Source organism: Oculina patagonica, chromosome 6, assembly GCF_052425735.1.
Source record: "Oculina patagonica isolate OP01 chromosome 6, crgOcupat, whole genome shotgun sequence".
NCBI classification, from domain to species: domain Eukaryota; kingdom Metazoa; phylum Cnidaria; class Anthozoa; order Scleractinia; family Oculinidae; genus Oculina; species Oculina patagonica.
The window spans coordinates 28501974-28522010 of NC_135763.1; the positions used below are offsets into that span (position 1 = coordinate 28501974).

General features: G+C 39.8%; 1 protein-coding gene and 1 pseudogene across 1 annotated transcript; both read right to left on the reverse strand.

Annotated features, from left to right (window-relative positions):
- Positions 1-20037, reverse strand: part of LOC144657986 (uncharacterized) — a 522126-nt pseudogene that overhangs the window by 445285 nt on the left and 56804 nt on the right.
- LOC144658977 (myocilin-like) lies at positions 12899-19961 on the reverse strand. The gene is made up of 3 exons (XM_078519499.1): positions 19736-19961; positions 17862-18115; positions 12899-13146 (listed from the first exon to the last, which is right to left on the reverse strand). Exons 1-3 carry the CDS (start codon positions 19927-19929, stop codon positions 12899-12901), a joined length of 696 nt encoding a protein of 231 aa, XP_078375625.1. The 5' UTR covers positions 19930-19961.

The following is a 20037-nucleotide window of genomic DNA, read 5'->3' on the forward strand; positions in this document are numbered from 1 at the left end:
AGGGAACTACCTAGGGAACTCAGAAGTGGGCTCATTAAGGAACTCACAAGGAAACTCACTTGGGAACTCACTATTGAACTCACTAGGAAACTCAGAAGGGAAATCACTAGGAAACTCACAAGTTTCTTTTGTAAAAGATTGAGCGACGATTATGTATGTTTATGCCCCTCAAATAAGCTTTTATTCACTGTTGCAGGCCATAGAATATCTACATGATACAAATGATAAAATTAGTCGGAACTTCATTCAAACTACGTGTTCCTCCCTTCAAAATGAATTGTTACTGATAAATAATACAGCAGAAACTTAATAACCTATTACTAAAACTAACGCTCTTGGTTGTTTTGAACAGTATTTTGGATCTCTGCTTTCTTTGTAATTTTAATATTATTCCTCGCCGTGCCTGCCAAAAATATACAATTTTGTAACCCCTGCAAGCCTGCATGGAATCTAGCATTACATGTCGTAGTTAAAAGGTAGCAAAAAGTAGCGGATAATTCTACTTTTTCTTGCAATTCGCAACGCAACATCTTGTTTCATTGCAGGTTGCAAAAATGAGGTGCTACACGTGAATTTGTTTTTAGCACCTAGCAATACCACGTTTTGTTGCGTTGCGAATTGCAAGAAAAATTGCTTCGTGTTACATGGCCTAAAAATTACCCGGCTATAAATGGCCTACTCGGAATTTTGATGACACATGACTGGAGGAGAGACCAAAATTTTGAAATTTGAAATTTAATTTTTAAATTGTACACGATAGATCAATTGGTTGTAATTTTTAATTCGAGGGCCGCTAGTTTATCAGTTTTTACTCTAGGTTTGTCTTTACCCTCTTTTAAGGGGGTAGACCCTAAACTACATAATGGTATCTATTAACTGTCATTCTAACCGTCATATCTTGGGCTCCATTAGTACCCTGGGTTTAGTTTTTGGCCATGTTTGTTCTATTGGAGGTTGCCTTCATTGTCGGTAGTCATGACCATCTTTGGTGAATCACGTGACCAGAACACAAAAACCCTAAAAACTTACACAGTTTAAATTTTTCTCTGTTTAAGGTAGAGAGCATTTAGAAGCTAAATCTGTAGCATGGATTTGAAAAGATTCGCAAAATAGAAAAAGCTATGGCGTCATAATTTTTTGTCACATCATAACTTTAAAAATAATGTAAATTTCAGTTAAAGTTAAAGTTGCTTGCTTGCTTGCTTGCTTGCTTGCTTGATTGATTAAGGGACGGACCATTAGAAAAGTGATGGGGGGGGGGGGGGGTGGGGAAAAAACAAAAAAAAAAATCATGCAAGCCAAAATGGTAAGAAAAAAAAATCGTGCAAAGGGGAAGGCAAAGAAAAAAAATTCGTGCAGAAGGAAAGGTTCTAATAAGCTCTGAAAATACCTGTCATCATTTAACACTTGATGAGATCAATTATTCGACGAAATATATGGTGGAGAACGCTGAAAATAACATTTCCGAGCATAAGAAATTTCAACATTTTCTGGAGGAGCATGCCCCCAGACCCCCCTAGATAGATTCTGATCATAAAATTTGTTTAGCTCGTCTCTCTCCAGCCTGCGTAGATTGCTTACTAGTTAACTCATTTCTCAAACAGATGAATGGTACAGTGGTTGTAGTTTCTGTTGTCAATTCCTGTCAAATATGATTTCTGCAGTAATTAGTACTGAATTTCTATTACGTTTTGTTTTAGTTTTTGCATATGTTTATGTCTAAGTTTTCCCACGGACTTTACATAGAAATATGTGAAAAACACAAATCTGTTATACGAAGTGAGAAATTCATCCTGCTTTGGTGTGTTAAGAACCGAAAGAAGATGTACATACATGTAGAATCACAGTGTCCATTATGGATATAGGACACAGGGTGGTGTATGATTGAGATCGCACTTTAAAAGCTGATGTCAATTCAAAAACCTCTAATCCATTACAGACAATCAAAAAGACTTTTTCCTTATTAACTATTTTTTGTAGAAAGGGGTGAATCATGTTTATTTCCAACCTTCGATCAGGGCTTGGTCAGTCAATTTTGAGCTAGAAGGAAGGGGTGGGTCACATATTTTTCTTTTCCAATTGCACCGCCCCTTGACCCCCTCACCCCTCCCCCCCTCTCAGTACTTATTGACAGTCCCTAACGGATGAAATCAATGAACAACAGCATTTTTAAAATATTTAAACTATTAAGCAAATAATCAACAAAGCAACATTTGTCAAAAACATTGTATAAAGTAGCAATACATGGCATTTGTCTGAAAAAAAAAAAACATTTGTCTAAAAAAAATTCGAGCAGAGGGTTTCACCCGAAAAAAAAAATTCCTGCACAAGAAATGGACAGGAAAAAAATTCGTGCAAGCCGAAAATTCCCCACCCCCCCTATCACTTTTCTAATGGTCCGTCCCTAATTAATTGATTGATTCAGAGACTACAGACCTCAGATACTGTAAAGTTCGTTACTTTCGTGTAATAAACGCCAGTAGTCTTATCGGTTAGTATAGACCCATTTTTGACAAGTACTCATCAAATGACGTCACAATAGGTTGCAATAGCAACCAAGTTTTGATGGATGGCCGGAAGTGAACAAACCGGAAGTGGACAAAACGGAAATAGAATATCAAATGTTTTTGTTATAACTGCTGACCATTCACTTTCGAGAGATTTGGGTGGTTTTCCCAAACGAATGGGAAAACCGATTAAAAAAATTTAAAAGAGTTCGCTGATGGTTCCCAGGGCTCCCACGTGTGTCGTGATTTTGTCTTCCAGGAAGTTTCTAAGCACAGGACTTCTCTTGTTCTTTATCTTCGGTAGTAGCGGCAGCACCTTGTTCAAATCTTCGGCGTTGTGTACCATCGCCTTCAGTACCATATGTTTTCGGTATGCTTCGGGAGCTTTGTCTTGATCCTGAAATATTCTTCTTCGTAACGGACTCGTATGCTTTTTAAATCAGCGACGAGATCGTCGAAACCTCTTGTGATCGGCATGACGGCGCTCAAGACCTTAAAAACTGCAAGTACTGAGTGCATACAGGAACCACGTTTATATAGATCACGTTTGTTCCCATTCTCCAACTGTACAAAGGATACCGCTGTTGTTCTTATAGAGACCACAGTTGTTCCTATTCTCCAAGGATAACCCTCTTGTCCTTATAGAGATCCCATTCTCCAACTGTACCAAGAATAGCCCTCTTGTTCTTCTAGAGACCACAGTTTTTCCTATTCTCCAAGGATAACCCTCTTGTCCTTATAGAGATCCCATTCTCCAACTGTACAAAGAATAGCCCTCTTGTTCTTCTAGAGACCACAGTTTTTCCTATTCTCGAAGGATAACCCTCTTGTCCTTATAGAGATCCCATTCTCCAACTGTACCAAGAATAGCCCTCTTGTTCTTCTACAGACCACAGTTTTTCCTATTCTCCAAGGATAACCCTCTTGTCCTTATAGAGATCCCATTCTCCAACTGTTCCAAGAATAGCCCTCTTGTTCTTCTAGAGACCACAGTTTTTCCTATTCTCCAAGGATAACCCTCTTGTCCTTATAGAGATCCCATTCTCCAACTGTACCAAGAATACCCCTCTTGTTCTTCTAGAAACCACAGTTTTTCCTATTCTCCAAGGATACCCCTCTTGTCCTTATAGAGATCCCATTCTCCAACTGTACCAAGAATAGCCCTCTTGTTCTTATAGAAACCACAGTTGTTCCTATTCTCCAAGGATAACCCTCTTGTCCTTATAGAGATACTTTTCTCCAACTGTACAAAGAATAGCCCTCTTGTTCTTCTAGAGACCACAGTTTTTCCTATTCTCCAAGGATACCCCTCTTGTCCTTATAGAGATCCCATTCTCCAACTGTACCAAGAATACCCCTCTTGTTCTTCTAGAAACCACAGTTTTTCCTATTCTCCAAGGATAACCCTCTTGTCCTTATAGAGATCCCATTCTCCAACTGTACCAAGAATAGCCCTCTTGTTCTTCTACAGACCACAGTTTTTCCTATTCTCCAAGGATAACCCTCTTGTCCTTATAGAGATCCCATTCTCCAACTGTTCCAAGAATAGCCCTCTTGTTCTTCTAGAGACCACAGTTTTTCCTATTCTCCAAGGATAACCCTCTTGTCCTTATAGAGATCCCATTCTCCAACTGTACCAAGAATACCCCTCTTGTTCTTCTAGAAACCACAGTTTTTCCTATTCTCCAAGGATACCCCTCTTGTCCTTATAGAGATCCCATTCTCCAACTGTACCAAGAATAGCCCTCTTGTTCTTATAGAAACCACAGTTGTTCCTATTCTCCAAGGATAACCCTCTTGTCCTTATAGAGATACTTTTCTCCAACTGTACAAAGAATAGCCCTCTTGTTCTTCTAGAGACCACAGTTTTTCCTATTCTCCAAGGATACCCCTCTTGTCCTTATAGAGATCCCATTCTCCAACTGTACCAAGAATACCCCTCTTGTTCTTCTAGAAACCACAGTTTTTCCTATTCTCCAAGGATAACCCTCTTGTCCTTATAGAGATCCCATTCTCCAACTGTACCAAGAATACCCCTCTTGTTCTTATAGAAACCACAGTTTTTCCTATTCTCCAAGGATAACCCTCTTGTCCTTATAGAGATCCCATTCTCCAACTGTACAAAGAATAGCCCTCTTGTTCTTCTAGAGACCACAGTTTTTCCTATTCTTCAAGGATAACCCTCTTGTCCTTATAGAGATCCCATTCTCCAACTGTACAAAGAATAGCCCTCTTGTTCTTCTAGAGACCACAGTTTTTCCTATTCTCCAAGGATACCCCTCTTGTCCTTATAGAGATCCCATTCTCCAACTGTACCAAGAATACCCCTCTTGTTCTTATAGAAACCACAGTTTTTCCTATTCTCCAAGGATAACCCTCTTGTCCTTATAGAGATCCCATTCTCCAACTGTACAAAGAATAGCCCTCTTGTTCTTCTAGAGACCACAGTTGTTCCTATTCTCCAAGGATAACCCTCTTGTCCTTATAGAGATCCCATTCTCCAACTGTACCAAGAATAGCCCTCTTGTTCTTATAGAAACCACAGTTTTTCCTATTCTCCAAGGATAACCCTCTTGTCCTTATAGAGATCCCATCCTCCAACTGTACAAAGAATAGCCCTCTTGTTCTTCTAGAGACCACAGTTTTTCCTATTCTTCAAGGATAACCCTCTTGTCCTTATAGAGATCCCATTCTCCAACTGTACAAAGAATAGCCCTCTTGTTCTTCTAGAGACCACAGTTGTTCCTATTCTCCAAGGATAACCCTCTTGTCCTTATAGAGATCCCATTCTCCAACTGTACCAAGAATAGCCCTCTTGTTCTTATAGAAACCACAGTTTTTCCTATTCTCCAAGGATAACCCTCTTGTCCTTATAGAGATCCCATTCTCCAACTGTACCAAGAATAGCCCTCTTGTTCTTATAGAAACCACAGTTTTTCCTATTCTCCAAGGATACCCCTCTTGTCCTTATAGAGATCCCATTCTCCAACTGTACAAAGGATACCCCCGTTTCTCTTATATAGACCTCATTTCAATTTCCCGTGCTAAGCACTGATTGGTTAATTAAACCACATTGTCTTAAAGAAGTCCTGTTATTGGCTTATCCAATGTATCACTCTGAGGCTTCAACCTCTTCTTCTTCTTCGTCATCCCACTCGTTGGGGAGTAACTTCTTTCTCATGACTCTGTTTAACAGGAATTTCCGTTTTGCCACCGCTGATTCGGCCGCCTCGTCAAAGTCCATGTCGTCTTCAATAAAGCGTCGAAGAGTTTTCATGACTTTATGGTGTAGTGCGTTGCGTTTGATACGGTGAGACCATTTTAAACGCTCTAAGTAGACCTTCTGTAGTCTTCTTTTACTTAGAGGTAATAGGACATTGAAATCGGCAGATTCGGCATAATCTTAAGTTTTGCCCTAATCGAGAAACAGTTTGACTTGTTCTGTGTACGATTCTTTGAAATATTCTCCCACTTTAGTAAGTAACGGATCCCACGGATCATAGTCTGGGTCGTCGTCCTCCACTTCTCCTTCCTCTTCGGAGCTGTTACTCTTCTCCTTTTCCTCCTCTTCAGGATCCTCTTCCTCTTCAGGGTCTTCTTCCTCCACCTTCTGGCTCAGTGTCACAAATGTCTGGTACCCGATTTGCCATTGTCGTTTTCAACGTTTCACCCAAGACAGGGTACTTCAACTGAGCTGGAGTCGTTTGAAGTGATTTCTAATATACAATTTTTTTCAGCGTTCAAGCGTGCTCCACCTTTCTTCGATACAGCGTGGGTATCCTTCGTGCGTCAACAGAAATAAAAACCCGTCTCCTGTTATCACTGGCTGGGTGCAGATCCAAGGCCAAGTACCCAAAGGGTCGTTTTGCTACCTTTTGGTACACGGTCATCATGGCTTGCTAGTAGATGGGAAATGCTTGTAGCAGTAAATTCCGCATAGCTAGTTGGTCGCGAGGATTCTTGAAGGCTATGATGTAATGAGCATTCTTGGAAACACTCTTGGCGTGTTTATCCGTTGGGAACATTTCTTGGCACAAAAACATGACCGGTGATATTTTGATGATGAGAGTGTTTGGTGAACAAATCCAGTAGCTTTTTATCTTCACTTCCCTCTCTCATGAGATCGTCCAACACAAGGAATCCACCGTTCGGAAACCACTTTTGCAATTGGGAGGTCGTAGGAACACCTTCGTGAAAATGCACCCCAGCCTCTTGCATGTTTTGAAAACAATCCTACCAGGCTCCATAGCAATAATAAATGACCTCAGGGGGTGTACTAAATAACTCTTCTGAGTGATCCAAAAGTAACGACTCGGTAAAACAAGTCTTGCCACAGCCAGATGGACCAACGACCAAAATACTTAAGGGTGTCTTGAACTGAAATGCCTCACCCATTTCCATTCCTCCTGGGTTCCCACTGGACGTTTCAATAGGAGATGTAGCCGTTGGTGTATCCTCTCTTGTCCTTTTGAATCGTTTGTGACATCTATATTTCTCGTGACGGCCTCTACTGTCTGCACGAGTAAACAGTCTTTGACAATAACGACACCAAAGGGACATGATGGACTCCTTGCTTGCCCGACTTAAACTGGCTTAGATCAGATGAAGCATTATTTTTATATTTAGCTGGTGGGTTTTGGTGGGTATGCCCGCCAATTGGTGGTTTTTGACGGGTACACCCGCCAATTGATGGTTTTTGGTGGGTATACACGCCAATTGGTGTTTTTTGGCAGGTATACACGCCAATTGTTGTTTTTTTGCGGGCATGCCCGCCAATTGGTGGTTTTTGGCGGTAATTCCAGGCGTTGTATTGAGAAATTGGTGGTCTAAATGAGGCACGAATAATTATTTAATTTTCGACTTCTTAATCAAACCGATGAGCAACTGACCGTCAAATTCTTCCTTGGGGTGCAGTGGCGAAACTTGACCTGAGAAGTACAAATTTACGCTACCCACTCCCCCAGTGCAGCTAATTTGTCACGACCGACACTTTTCCGATTAGCCACGAGCTTTTCCGTTTAGCTTTGCCCAAAGTTCCTCTGCGCGACCAAGAACAAAAGGACTATTGTCTAGTGCTTAATGGGAAAAGCTGAGACACAAGCTCAAGCAAAAATTTCCCTCCCCCACCCCTTATCGCCGACCAAATCATTTGTATTATTGACTTCTATTTGTATTATTGAGTTCTAGCCTTCTCAACCCTTCGTAGTATCCTATTCAAGCAAAGCTCGCGTCAAAGGTATTTTATCCTAGGAACTTGCATCGGTTTAAAGCTATTTTTGTTATAGTTAGTGCACAGTTATTGAACATTGAGTTTATTCTCAGTCCCTTAGGTTGTATGCGGTTTCTCGTTTTTTTTTAATTTAAATCATAAATAGCCTGAGCCAGGGCCGGTGTAGAGACCTGTCAACCATTGTGGCTCTTTGAATATGCTGCTTGCGAGCTAGATTTTTCCATCCTAGACTGAGTTCGAATAAATAACCAGCATGCACTTAATAGTTTAAAAAGGTCAAAACACGGGCTGCTCTATTCTGGAGCTTTTGTAGCTTGTTCTGCAAAGGTATCCCACAGTTTTCCCAAACAGTAAATTGCAATGCAGAAAATGATCGATTAAAGCCTGGTTTTCACTAGCGACGCAAGCACAAGCGCAAGCACAAGCGCAAGCGCAAGCACAACGGCTTCGACGCAAGCATAACTACAAGTGCATTGCATTTGGATGCTTGTACTTGTGCGTGCTGCAAGCACAAGAACAAGGATAATGTTTTTCCTTTTCTCGTGCTTGCACTTTTGCTTGCGCTTGTACTTGCGTCGCTAGTGAAAACCAGGCTTAAGTGCCGCGGCGCTCATTTAGTTTGATACTTCTGTCGCAGTAAAATTGCATGAAACTGCTTAGAAATCATACCTTCAAAGAGAAATTAGTATATATTTTGGGGCAACTTTTGGATTTTTGGATTTTTGGGGCAACTTTTGAGCAACTTTTTTTTATCAAAAGCAACTTTCTGGATTTTTGGAGCAACTTTCGAGCTTTTTTTTCAGAAATTCCGAACAACTTGTAGAAAGTTCGTAAAAGAAGTATTTAAAGATTTAAATACTTTTCCTGTTTAAAACTAAACTTGAGTACGCTCGCCAATTGCGCGAGGTTTACCGAAGAATACTAAAAAATTCACTGCTGAACAATGGAGTCGGAGTTCCCAAATTTTTTGCTTAATTTTGATTTTGAAAATTTAGAGAATGAAGCTCCAAACAAAAGAGTAAAAAAATGTCAGAAGAGGAACTTGATAAAAGTGTTGAAGACTAAAAAATTATCAATACAAGTACTAGGTCAACACAATTTGCATTACAACAGAGAGAATGATATGCTTCACCAGAGAGAATGATATCACCGGATTTTTGGCTGAAATTGGGTACGATAAATAACCAATCGTTCCTTTCTGGTACGCTGTCGGCGGCATATCAGGCTAAGGCTTTCCGCAACTTTTTAGCAACTTTTTCCCATTCGAGCAACTTTTTTCCTCTCGAGCAACTTCTTGCATTTTGAGCAATTTCCAGACCGAAGATCTCCGAAGATTATCCGAGTGTTGTTCAAAGGCCATACGAGCAACTTCTTGCATTTTGAGCAATTTCCAGACCGAAGATCTCCGAAGATTATCCGAGTGTTGTTCAAAGGCCATACGAACGTTTCCGAAGATCTACGAAGTTTGCCGAAGATTTTCGAGGAACATCTGAAGACGTTTAAACTTTCAGCTGATTCTGCATTCAAACATTACAAAAGTCGTCAGCAAACATGACGTCATCGATATCTTCACGATTTTTCTCAGTTAAAGAAATCCTTGTTATTTAACAAATTTTCCCCTTAATATGTTATTAAGATACTTCTTTTGCTGTAAAATTGCATAAAACTGATTAGAAATCTTACCCTCAAAGGGAAATTAGAAAAATTATCTTGATTAGAAGCAGCGTTTTGGATTTTTTGGAGCAACTTTCGAGCAACTTTTATTATCAGAAGCAACTTTGTTTGATTTTTGTAGCAACTTTTGAGCAACTTTTTGAGAAATTACGGGCAGCTTTTTGGGAAATCTCGAGCAACTTGTGGAAAGTCCTATATCAGGCTCGTTTCGGGTCGAACCATGGCTCGACCAAACTCGGCAGATATGCCGCCGAAGCGTACAAAAAATGTACGATTAGGTATATGTAAATATCAAGTCAAAATCAAAGATAAAAAAAGAGAAGAGGAATGGAAATTAACAGAATGTACGGGCACAATCTATAGAGGCCTGACTGTTATGTAACCTGCTTAAGGGCACAAATGATGACATTATTTTAAGGACGGACAATTTTTTGCGGGGCGGGGGGGGGGGGGGGGGGATGGGCAGTTACCAAAAAAATTCTGCACGGAAATAAACGAGCTAAAAAAAATCGTGCAAAGGGAGCCAGGAGTAAAAAAAAATGAGAAAAATCTATAGAAAAATTCTTGCACAACCGAAATTTGAAAAAAATATCTTGCCCAGAAAAATTGCCCAACCAACCCCCCCTCCACCCCCCCCCCCCTCCTCAAAGAAATAATGGTCCGTCCCTTAAGCCTGGGCCAAACGAGGATGAGATTTGATGAGAGTTGACTCTCTCTCATTGACTATCATCAGCTTGGGCCAAAGGAGAGAAAACTCTCATCGACTCTCATGAAAAATTTGAACACGTTCAAACTTTAAAGTCTATGAGAGCGCATGAAACCGCACGAGAGTCGATGAGAGGGCATGAGAGTTCCACGCCAAACGAGTTGATGTCATTTTTACCCCAAAACTGTCCCTTTAATTAACTTTACAACCCCGCGGTATAAAATGACTACAGTAATTTTATTCCCATATTTTATTTCCGCATTCAGCACTAACAGCAATATAAAGCATACCATCATTACCTACGCATGTATAACGTTTAAACCAAATTTTCTTTATGCCTTAATTCACATTTTGTGTCATTCGAGATCACTTCACGCGGAGATTTTAAATAGAACTGTTTCACGGCTGAGTTAAGTTGATTTTGACAAAACCATGGCTTTATTTCAAACAAATATGTCTTCCGGGCGTTATCATTTTAAGTTACAAGCAAACGAGATTAAAGAGGCCACGTCACGAGGATTTTGCAGCTTTTTGGTCTTAACTGTTCTGAAGTTAGTGGTAGGCAACTTAACCCATGAAAACATTATCTTTTAACCTCTAAAGAAAGATAAAAACCTTAATTTGCGGATACACTTAAATCAAACTACGGCTATAAATATTATATATAATATTATTTTTTAAGACGCGCGGAAACAACTTGAAAAGTTAAGAATTAATTAGCCATCCGCAGCCAAAGCCGCTTGTTTTTAAAGGGTTTCAGTGCTCTAATATAGCAATTCTTAATAAAAATGGACTATTATTTTTTTTGGTTTCCTACGACCTAAATATAAGTTTTGGCTGTTGAAACCAAAAGTATTTCAAACACATATCGCAATCCGTTTCAGTCTTCCTCACTTTTGACCATCCGTTGATTTTTTTTGTATTTGCTGTCTTATTGAAATGTTCTGTTACCGGTTTAAGTGTTATTTTTATCTTTTATATTTCACCGAATTTGGTGGCTTTTCGTTTTGTATGCCTATAAAATTTGGCTAAAATCTGTAATACTGCTCCTTCAACCTTTGGGTTGGTCTAGACTTCAGGGAATACTCTTTGACCTTTATACTTTCATCCCATATCCTTGCAAGGTCCTTGAGGAAGCAAACAGCAAATAGCAAACACGCATGTAACAAAAATTCACATTCACTGCCTCCATGCACTCGTTAATTAGGTGGGCGTGACTGAAGGCCCATATTTCCATATTTCCCGTCCAAACTTGGCCAACACAAGGGGTCAAACGGCGATGCTGTCTTGCTACATTGAAAATTCGTAAATTTTCGTCCTTTGGAAACTTTTCATGGGGACTGCGGTCTTATATCATATTTTCTCCATTCTATGCGCCTTTTTCTTTGATGTACTTCTAGCGATTAAAGACGGGAAAAAGCCACTTACGCTATCTGTCAAGCTAAGTACAAGAAAACGGCGAATGTCGCGCGATCTAAAGAGAACAACTATTTAAAATGCCTGCAGAAAATACCAAAGAAATAACAGTACACTATAATTAAAACACCTTGTCTCTGGCGATCGGCAGACTGATTGTAATTGGAAGGATTCATCCGATCTGAACTTTAAAGTCGCTAAATTTTCGGTGGTCTCTGTCCACCTTCATCAGACTTGAAAATTTAGTGATTTAGAGTGAACAATTAAGGTCGCGGGGGATACCTACAGCATGAATAAATTCATGAAGCGAAATTTTGCTTGACCTGCATCTTTTAAAACGCTTATTTCTCGGCTGTTATGGGTGCGATTAAGCTCAAATTTTACAGAGACATAAAGAAATGATGAAAAGTTATGTATGTCATCTATTATTTGGTAGATTGTACTTAACGGCGATGTAATAGCCACGTTAGTGCCAAATTGGGAAGAACATGATTTTGTGGCAGAGTTTGCGGAACGAGTAGGAGACAGCACACTGTGATCTTGCCAAAAACTAATCAGTCAATATCTCTAGAGTGTCATAACAGAAGCGGATTTTTTAATTTAAAGTTTGCCAGCAAGTCAGTATGGCGGTTTAAATGCGCAAATTTTACTTTAATGCCTTCTACCTCTTTCTAAAAGAGCTCTTTTAAAATTCCGCCTCTGTTATGACACACTACAATATCTATAGTTTACCTATCTGCAGGGGCAAGTCATGAAGGTCTGTATCCGCGCTGTATTCTCTGCCACAAAATTGTCGGAAAAGTCAAAACTTTGAGATTTCCGAAGGTGTCCCGACCAAAACACGATCAGTTTCCAAAGGAGAGATGTAATTATGGTAATTATATTCCACGCTTTTATGGTGAGAACAATGCGTTTTTATGAAGGACACGATTGTTTATGCCGAATATTATTTTGATTACTCTAAGTTGCAGAAACAAAAACAAATTGAATAAAAGTTAGCTCATAGACTTCCTACAATCTATATAAACGTATAACGCCAAGTGTTGTTTTAAATTGGTTAAAATATCAAAGAAACAGGAATTTTTTTTTTAAAAAAAAATCACGCGCACGCACCCATATTTTTATCCAGTCATGAATATCTCGTAAAGTTGTCGATGTCAGTCGTTGCACTTCGTGCATACGATTTAAATAAACGCATAATGATGAGCCTAAGGTGTCCCCCGCGACCTTAACGTGGAAATTAACTTGGAATTCCCGTGACATTTTCTATACAACTCAGTGTTTATGCATCATCTACAAAATAGCAAAGCAATCAGCGATATTTCCTTTCAACTGGTGTTTGACGGTTTCTGTACTGTGGACCTACTACTCAAAAGTGAGAGAGTAGGTGATTTGACGCTGGTTTTCCCAAGAGTACAGCATTCTTTCTCTGGGGTTGTAGTCCACCATGGAGTTGTAGCCGTACGGGTTTGTGAACTGTATGCTTGGGTTCCACCGTTCTCCTGTCTTGGTATCGTAAGCAAAGTTGATGGTAGTGGATTTTTGCTTGTAGTCGTCGATACAGTAGATCACACCACAGGCGACAAAAGCATTGCCCATCATTCTCATACGTTCTGTATAAACAGTATTAGGCAACGGGTTAATGCACTCTGCAGTATGCTATATTTCGGCAAATTCAAATTTAAATGAATAAACGACATCGTTAATACAGAATCTATATTCTTATGCCAAACATTACTGTACCGTATTTACTCGAATAAGCGCCGCGGCGCTTATTAAATTTTTCCTGCCTCAAATGCGGCGCTTATTCGAGGGCGGCGCTTATTTACAATTTGGCAGCCAGAAAGAATCTAATCTTTTACAGTAATTGAAAATAGCTTCTTTTGGTTCTCAGTATTCGTCTCTTGCTGAAGGGAGAAGTGGCACTAGGTTTCCTGGCAAAGTTTGCGGCCTTCACAACATTTTACAGAACTACGTATTGTAAGAATGTTTGATAGAAAAACTTATGGGCAAACGGTAAAACAATCACTTTGAACTGCAAAACATCGCTTTTGCTGGAAAGAAACTTTCAAGTTTGTTTTAGAGTTGCTTTGTAGTGTTGTTTTTAGTTTAACGGAATTCATCGAGTAAGCGCCCCATCGGTACTGCGGCGATTATTAACTTTTTGGGCCCAACTGCGGCGCTTATTCGAGGGCGGCGCTTATTCGAGTAAATACGGTATATCAAACCGCTTATTCCCACCGAAGTTTTTCGCGCCAAAATAGTCACGTGGCCAAGATTTCTTTCACCGGCACGAAGATAGATCTTAACTCGGTATCAGTGAAAAGGTGACCGCCTACAACCAAGAAGCTATTATTTAAAAAAGAAAAATATATGTACAACCCGACCACGACCCCGAAAAAATTATATGTACAACCCGACCGCGACCCCGACCCGGACTCCGAGCCGCCGTTTTACCGACACTCGAATCAAAAACACACTTTTTGAATATATTAAAATGTATTGGATCTAAAGGCTTTTTCAGTCTCTTATTTTAAGTTTAGTCAATCAAACTACCTACTTCACTCAAACTCTAGATTAACCGCACTGTATATGACAAGTAATTGACGGCATTAGTCCAGGAGCAAATGTCGCTGAAAAAAGTTCCGTGGGAATTTCGTGAAGATTTTTGCCGACCAGTGTAAAAGTGTTGTGGAGGGCCTAAGAAACCCGATAAATGTTGTTGGCACTTTTGTAACCCGTGCAGACGGTTTCTATGGGGCGTTTAAATGTGCCCTGTGTGACTCAACATGAAAACGAGGCTGAAGTTCTAAATTGCTTCGCGCAAGCTCTAAATTGGTTGAAATATTGCCGTTTTTTTGTACTTTAGGATGAAATTTTTTCTAGTCCTTAAAATTGTGAAATAAAAATACTATGTTTGCACTAATTATACTGGTCACAGGTCTTAGCCCTATTGAGACCCCGGGGGGAGGGGGCTTTTCACGCCTGCGCTGACTTTGAACGCTTATAACTTTTTCAGGGTTTAACCAAACGCTGCCAAACTTTGCGAGATTATCTAAAATTTATCTGAGAATAATTTCGTAGGATAGATTGTTGTTTCAGGAACTTGACATCACCACGGCAACGGCATTTTGACTGGCATGTTTTTCCAAATTTGTAATTTTCGTGTTTCTGTTAATGAAAATTAACTTAAATGTAAATATTTTCACCTTTTTACGGTTCGTAAGCACAGTTTTATTGATTTTAAGTACTTTGCAGTACTTTTGGGTGGTTTTCTTACGTTTAGGAAAATTTTTGAAATCCAAGATGGCGGATCCAATATGGCGGCTGTTTGACATTGTGATGTACTTGAATTGCACGTGATGTTACGTAGTCATCCCTCGTAAAGTATACAAAAAGATAGATGTTCAGACATATATACATCCTCTTAGCTTTATTGTGATTGCCGAAAGTTATTCTAGAAGCTACGTGGTGGTGGGGTGCGGGGGTTCCCTCGGTCCAAGAAGGTCCAAAAAAAGCCCGGTCTGAAGGGCCGAGCTAGTTTTTTTTTTTTAAAAAAAAAACGCTGCCCTGAATGGCAAGCTTTGAAACAACTGATTACTTTCAATATCAAATTAAGATTCTTAGATATTAATGACTTTCGTATATTGCTTAAAACTGTTAAAATATCGACATGTTAAGTTTAAAATTAACAATAACTGCAGCAACAGAAACCTATTGGGTGTGAACTATAAGAGGTCAAAGATGCCCATTATTTTGCAAAATGTCCTAATAGAATGAAGTGCGAGTCTTTCGGCTCTGAACGTGGACAAAGAGGAAAATCAATCATTTATTGAACTTTTGTTTCTTAGGTGTTTCAAAACTAGACTGCTTTTATGTCTACGTAGTGAAAACCGGGTGAAAATTAATGGTAGAAAAAACCGTTGTTATTACTTTAAGAAGCCTTGAGGTCTATAGAAATTTTTTCATGGCAACAGGGAAGTGAACAAGAAACCCCGATAGGATGGGATACCACTCTCGATCATATCAACCGTTGCATGAAGGTTGCAGGAGGACTTATTGGGATCACTCTAAACCTAAGTGCTAGAGCAAAGTTTTTCCTAAGGCAAAGCAAATGGCTGCGATGTCTTCAGTGATGCAGCTTTTCATAACGCGAAGACAGAATTATTGATTGGTTGTTGACCACAGTGCGGAACTTTGCTACCCCGTTTAAAGAAAAGAGTAAAGAACTTAAAAATTGTAGTAGCCAAAGTAGTCATGATCATGCCTGAAGCAATGAAGAGTGATCTTTGCCATAAAAGTGAGAGAGATAGGGCACTTAGTAAGATCTTTGCTAAAGACAGAATTCACTCGAACATAGTGAACCGCTGGTCCAAGAACAAATAAACGCAAACTTCTTCCTTGGAAAGACAGCGGAAAGGTATCAAAGTATCTTGCAAGGATAAAGTGGTCGAGTTTCACGACTAATGAATCTACTGTGGTCCCGAAATCTATGTTTGCACCCGACGGTATGATGCTCCATTGTTCCGCAAAGAGCTCGTTAATGATAATTTTTTACAAGCATGGCGGTGAATCGCAGCAGAGAACGAACACGGCTACTCAGAATAACGAAGATGACACAATAAATGTGGACGCGGAGCCTTAACTGCAACTACGAGTCCCTGCTGTTGACGCTATGACAGAACTGTAGTACCTTGATAGGTCAGACGGTATCCGAAGACTGTTCATAGTCACTGGCACTGGCCAGAACCACCGTGTAATTGAACTTGGGTCGATTGCTAGCGCTCTTGGCAGTGCTAAAATTACAGCTGCACTATGTGTAGCCTGCGAATACAGCCGCCTCTCATTCGCTCCCGCTACTGTAGCGGGAGCGAATGAGAGGCGGCTTTATTCGCAGGCTAACATAACTGGAAGTTTTTTCCTGCGTGCTGAAAAGCCTTCAGAGACACAGACAAGGACGTAATTAATGCTTTCGGATGTCTTGGAACGACGCTGTATCCAGAATAGAAGACAGCAATAATAATAGAGCAGTATGTTTGCCAGACTTTTTAGCTCAGAACAAGCATCTCGAATCATGATGATAAATACCTCGTGTGGTAGATGTGCAAAAAGAACAGGCTACCACCTACGCAGGGTGCACTTTATGAAGCAATTCTCTGTACCCAAAACCAGATCATCGCTTTTAACAACGACAGAGTATGCAGTCCTAAGTTACCACAGCCAGATGGTTACGGCTGGAAAAATTAGGGAGGAGGAATGGACGACTGTAGCGATGCGTAGAAAGTTCACCCACAAAACTTGCTACAATCTGAGAGGGGGAATGGGAGGGTCTGTAGACATATTACATATATTGAAAAGACGGTTTTTACTAGCGTCACTAGACCATACAAGGCCTTTTAACTTCGTTAAATTGCCAAACGCCGGGATATTCATTGATTCCTACTGACATATCTTGGAAACTGTTTGGCGAGGGGACGGGAGGCACTATGGTTCCAGGTCCGTTCCAGGTTCAATGAACCACAAGAAAATGCCGCCTCGATTTCATGGTCACGTGATTGAGACTATCCATATCAGTTAAGATATTCTTTTGGACATCTCAGTCTATCGAAACTGCTAATAGTTATTCTAAAATACCAATAAATACCACATTTTTGTGAAGTTCATCATTTAGCCTCGTTTTCATGCTAAGCCAAATAGGCGATGTTTTTAAATTCCCCTTCTGAAGGCCTTTGCACGGGTTACAAGATTGCCAACAACATTTATCGTGTTCCTTAGGTCCCCCTTAACACTTCTAAACTAGTCGGCAAAAATCTTCACGAAAATCCCACGGGAATACGATTGCTCCCAGACTACATAGATCAGTCAAAGTGATTTTTTAAATTGGTTTTAGCGAGAATACGTAAATTACCGAAATTTAGTTTAAAAATTACTCTCAATAATAGAGGGTCTCAATGGGGTTGACCGTTAGCCGTTAAACGGCCAAAACTTTAGCTGTTAGACGTAAAAATTGGAAAATTTTAACCGTTAGCCGTAAAATATGTTAAACGTAAAAAATCGGTCGGAATTATAAATAAATCAAACTAGTTCACTTCATCGTCCTAGAATGGCCCTGAGACCTAACATATGTTTTTCAATAATGGAAATTAATTTTTAACTTTTTAAAACAATGAAAATTAATTTTTAACTTCTGTTTGCCGTTATGGAAATAAATCAACCGTTAGCCGTAAAAAAGCCAAAATTTTAACCGTTAACCGTAAAAGCCACCATCCCATTAAGACCCTCATAATAGAGTTTTTCTTGTTGATGCGGCCACGTTGCATTCTAATACCTGTGCTCAAGTACCATGTTTTCACTATGCGGTTGCTCTCTACATCGATTTTTGCTGCTTTCAGTTGATCGTTGTTCCCAGTACTGCCAAACAATACCCACAATCCCTGCTCGTCGACTGCCAGGTCCACTCCACTGTAGCCACCCCATTGGTAGTTGTTTTTCCTTGGCCATGGTGAACCAATCGGCACGGCTATTTGAGCTTCCTCGCGCTCTGTTTGCAGATTGTACTTGACGATATAGTTTGTATTGGCTCTGTCAGGACAAGAGAGAGAAATTAAGATAAAGGAAGAATCTTACAACAGCAAGCAAGAACTGCCTCTTTCAAGAAAGGCGGCTTTAGAGGAATTTTAACTCGATTTAATCTTAAACTTTAGTCTAGAAAAACCAAAACCATGACGACGAACTGACGAGTAATAGTCGGAAACCTTGGAACAATAAAACACATAGGTATATAATCATTAAAAAAATACACAGTACAGTCAGTGTTTGCGCCTCTGTAGAATGCGTCAACAGAAAGTTTGACGAAATTAAGGTCGCGCAGGACCCTTGCAATCATTATGAATGTATTTATTTAAAGAGTATGCACGAACTGCGACGACTGAAGCCGACAACAAACGAGATATTCATGAGAATTGTTTTCTTAAAGTTCTTTATACAAGTAATTACGAGTTATTGTTCTCAGCTTTGTGCCCCGTGCGCTGGAACAAAGCGAATTATCATAATTAGATTCACAGCTTTAAACTTAACACACGTTATTGTAAACATTGGCTCGGAAGGTCTTCGGAAGCGTAAAAACCTGCAATTTTGTGTCCAAGTTTTCTCCGCCGATATAGAATTTCAGGAGTTGATTGGTGAGAAACATGAACTTGGTGTACTCTATTGTGTTCTTGACAAGAGCGAATTTTGAAACGTCGTTCTCAAAATGAAGACAGCACGTTTCAAAGTTAAGATTTAGCATTTTTACTAAATTAGGAGCCATTATCTTCTAGTAGCTTTTGGAATCGAAAATTTCGTTCTTGTCAGAACACAAAAGAGATTATGATCTATCTCTAGGTTATGAAATCATTTAATTCGGTGCGCTGTTTTAGCTGAAAACTGACACAAAATCGCATTATCTACAGTTAAACTTTTAAGAGCTTGTAACATCACAGTAGACGGTCATCTCTCAGCAAAAGGACAATCATGATGTAATTCCTTCATCCTCTAAAATCTATGATAATCTTTTAGAGGAATCGATGTTCAAAATGCAGCGAATTAAAGCATTACAAGATAGCACCTCGGCAAGAAATTTGGCTAATGAATGAATTAATGAGCAAGGGTCCTGCGCGGCCTAAGGTGGCTCGAAATAGTTCTTTGGCGCGCGAAAACTGGGTTCCAATATACACGCGAGAACACGCGCGTGAAAGTTCACTATGCAAAAGTCAGACAGTATGCAAAATTTTAAAAAAAAATTACCGTCTCATTTTCAAGAAAATCGAAGATATGTCTCTTGAAAGGCCTGACTCAAGTAGCCATTAGCGTTGCCATGGCAACGATCACAACGATTCTTTTACAACCAATTGTTAGGGTGTTATCACCTTTATTTCAGGGTGAGATGTAAGGATGATCTGCTTTGTCCAAGTAAAATTGTTTTAATTCCAAATACATTGCATAGAAAAAGGAATCAACTGTTTCGAGCCACCTTAATTGGAAATGGAAAGAATGTTACAGGAGAGGTGAAATGGGGATCAATTTAGGTTTCTGGGAAACTGCTCACCTACCCCTCCCCAAACCTAACATTTTGCCCAAAGCGATATGTAAGGGTTAATGTTAGGTTTGGGAAGGGGTAGGTGAGAAGTTTCCCAGAAACCTAAATTGATCCTGAAATGGTACCTATTGTAGTAGAGGTATGGTCCATACACCACTCCCCCAGTTCCGTCCCACTGGTATGGCAGTGTGTACGTCTTACGAGTCACGCCTGCTTTGAACTTCTGCATGTTTTCATACTCTTCGACCACGTTGTTTCCGGTAAATGACGCCATGACGAATATGGTCTCAGTACCCATGGTTCCTAGCGGATCTTTCATCCAGGCTCCTTGTACGTCATGTAAAGTATTATGAGTGACAGGTTTACCAACAGACTTGATGGTAGTACAGCTGTCTGCAATCGACAAAAACAAATGTGCCTTACTTTA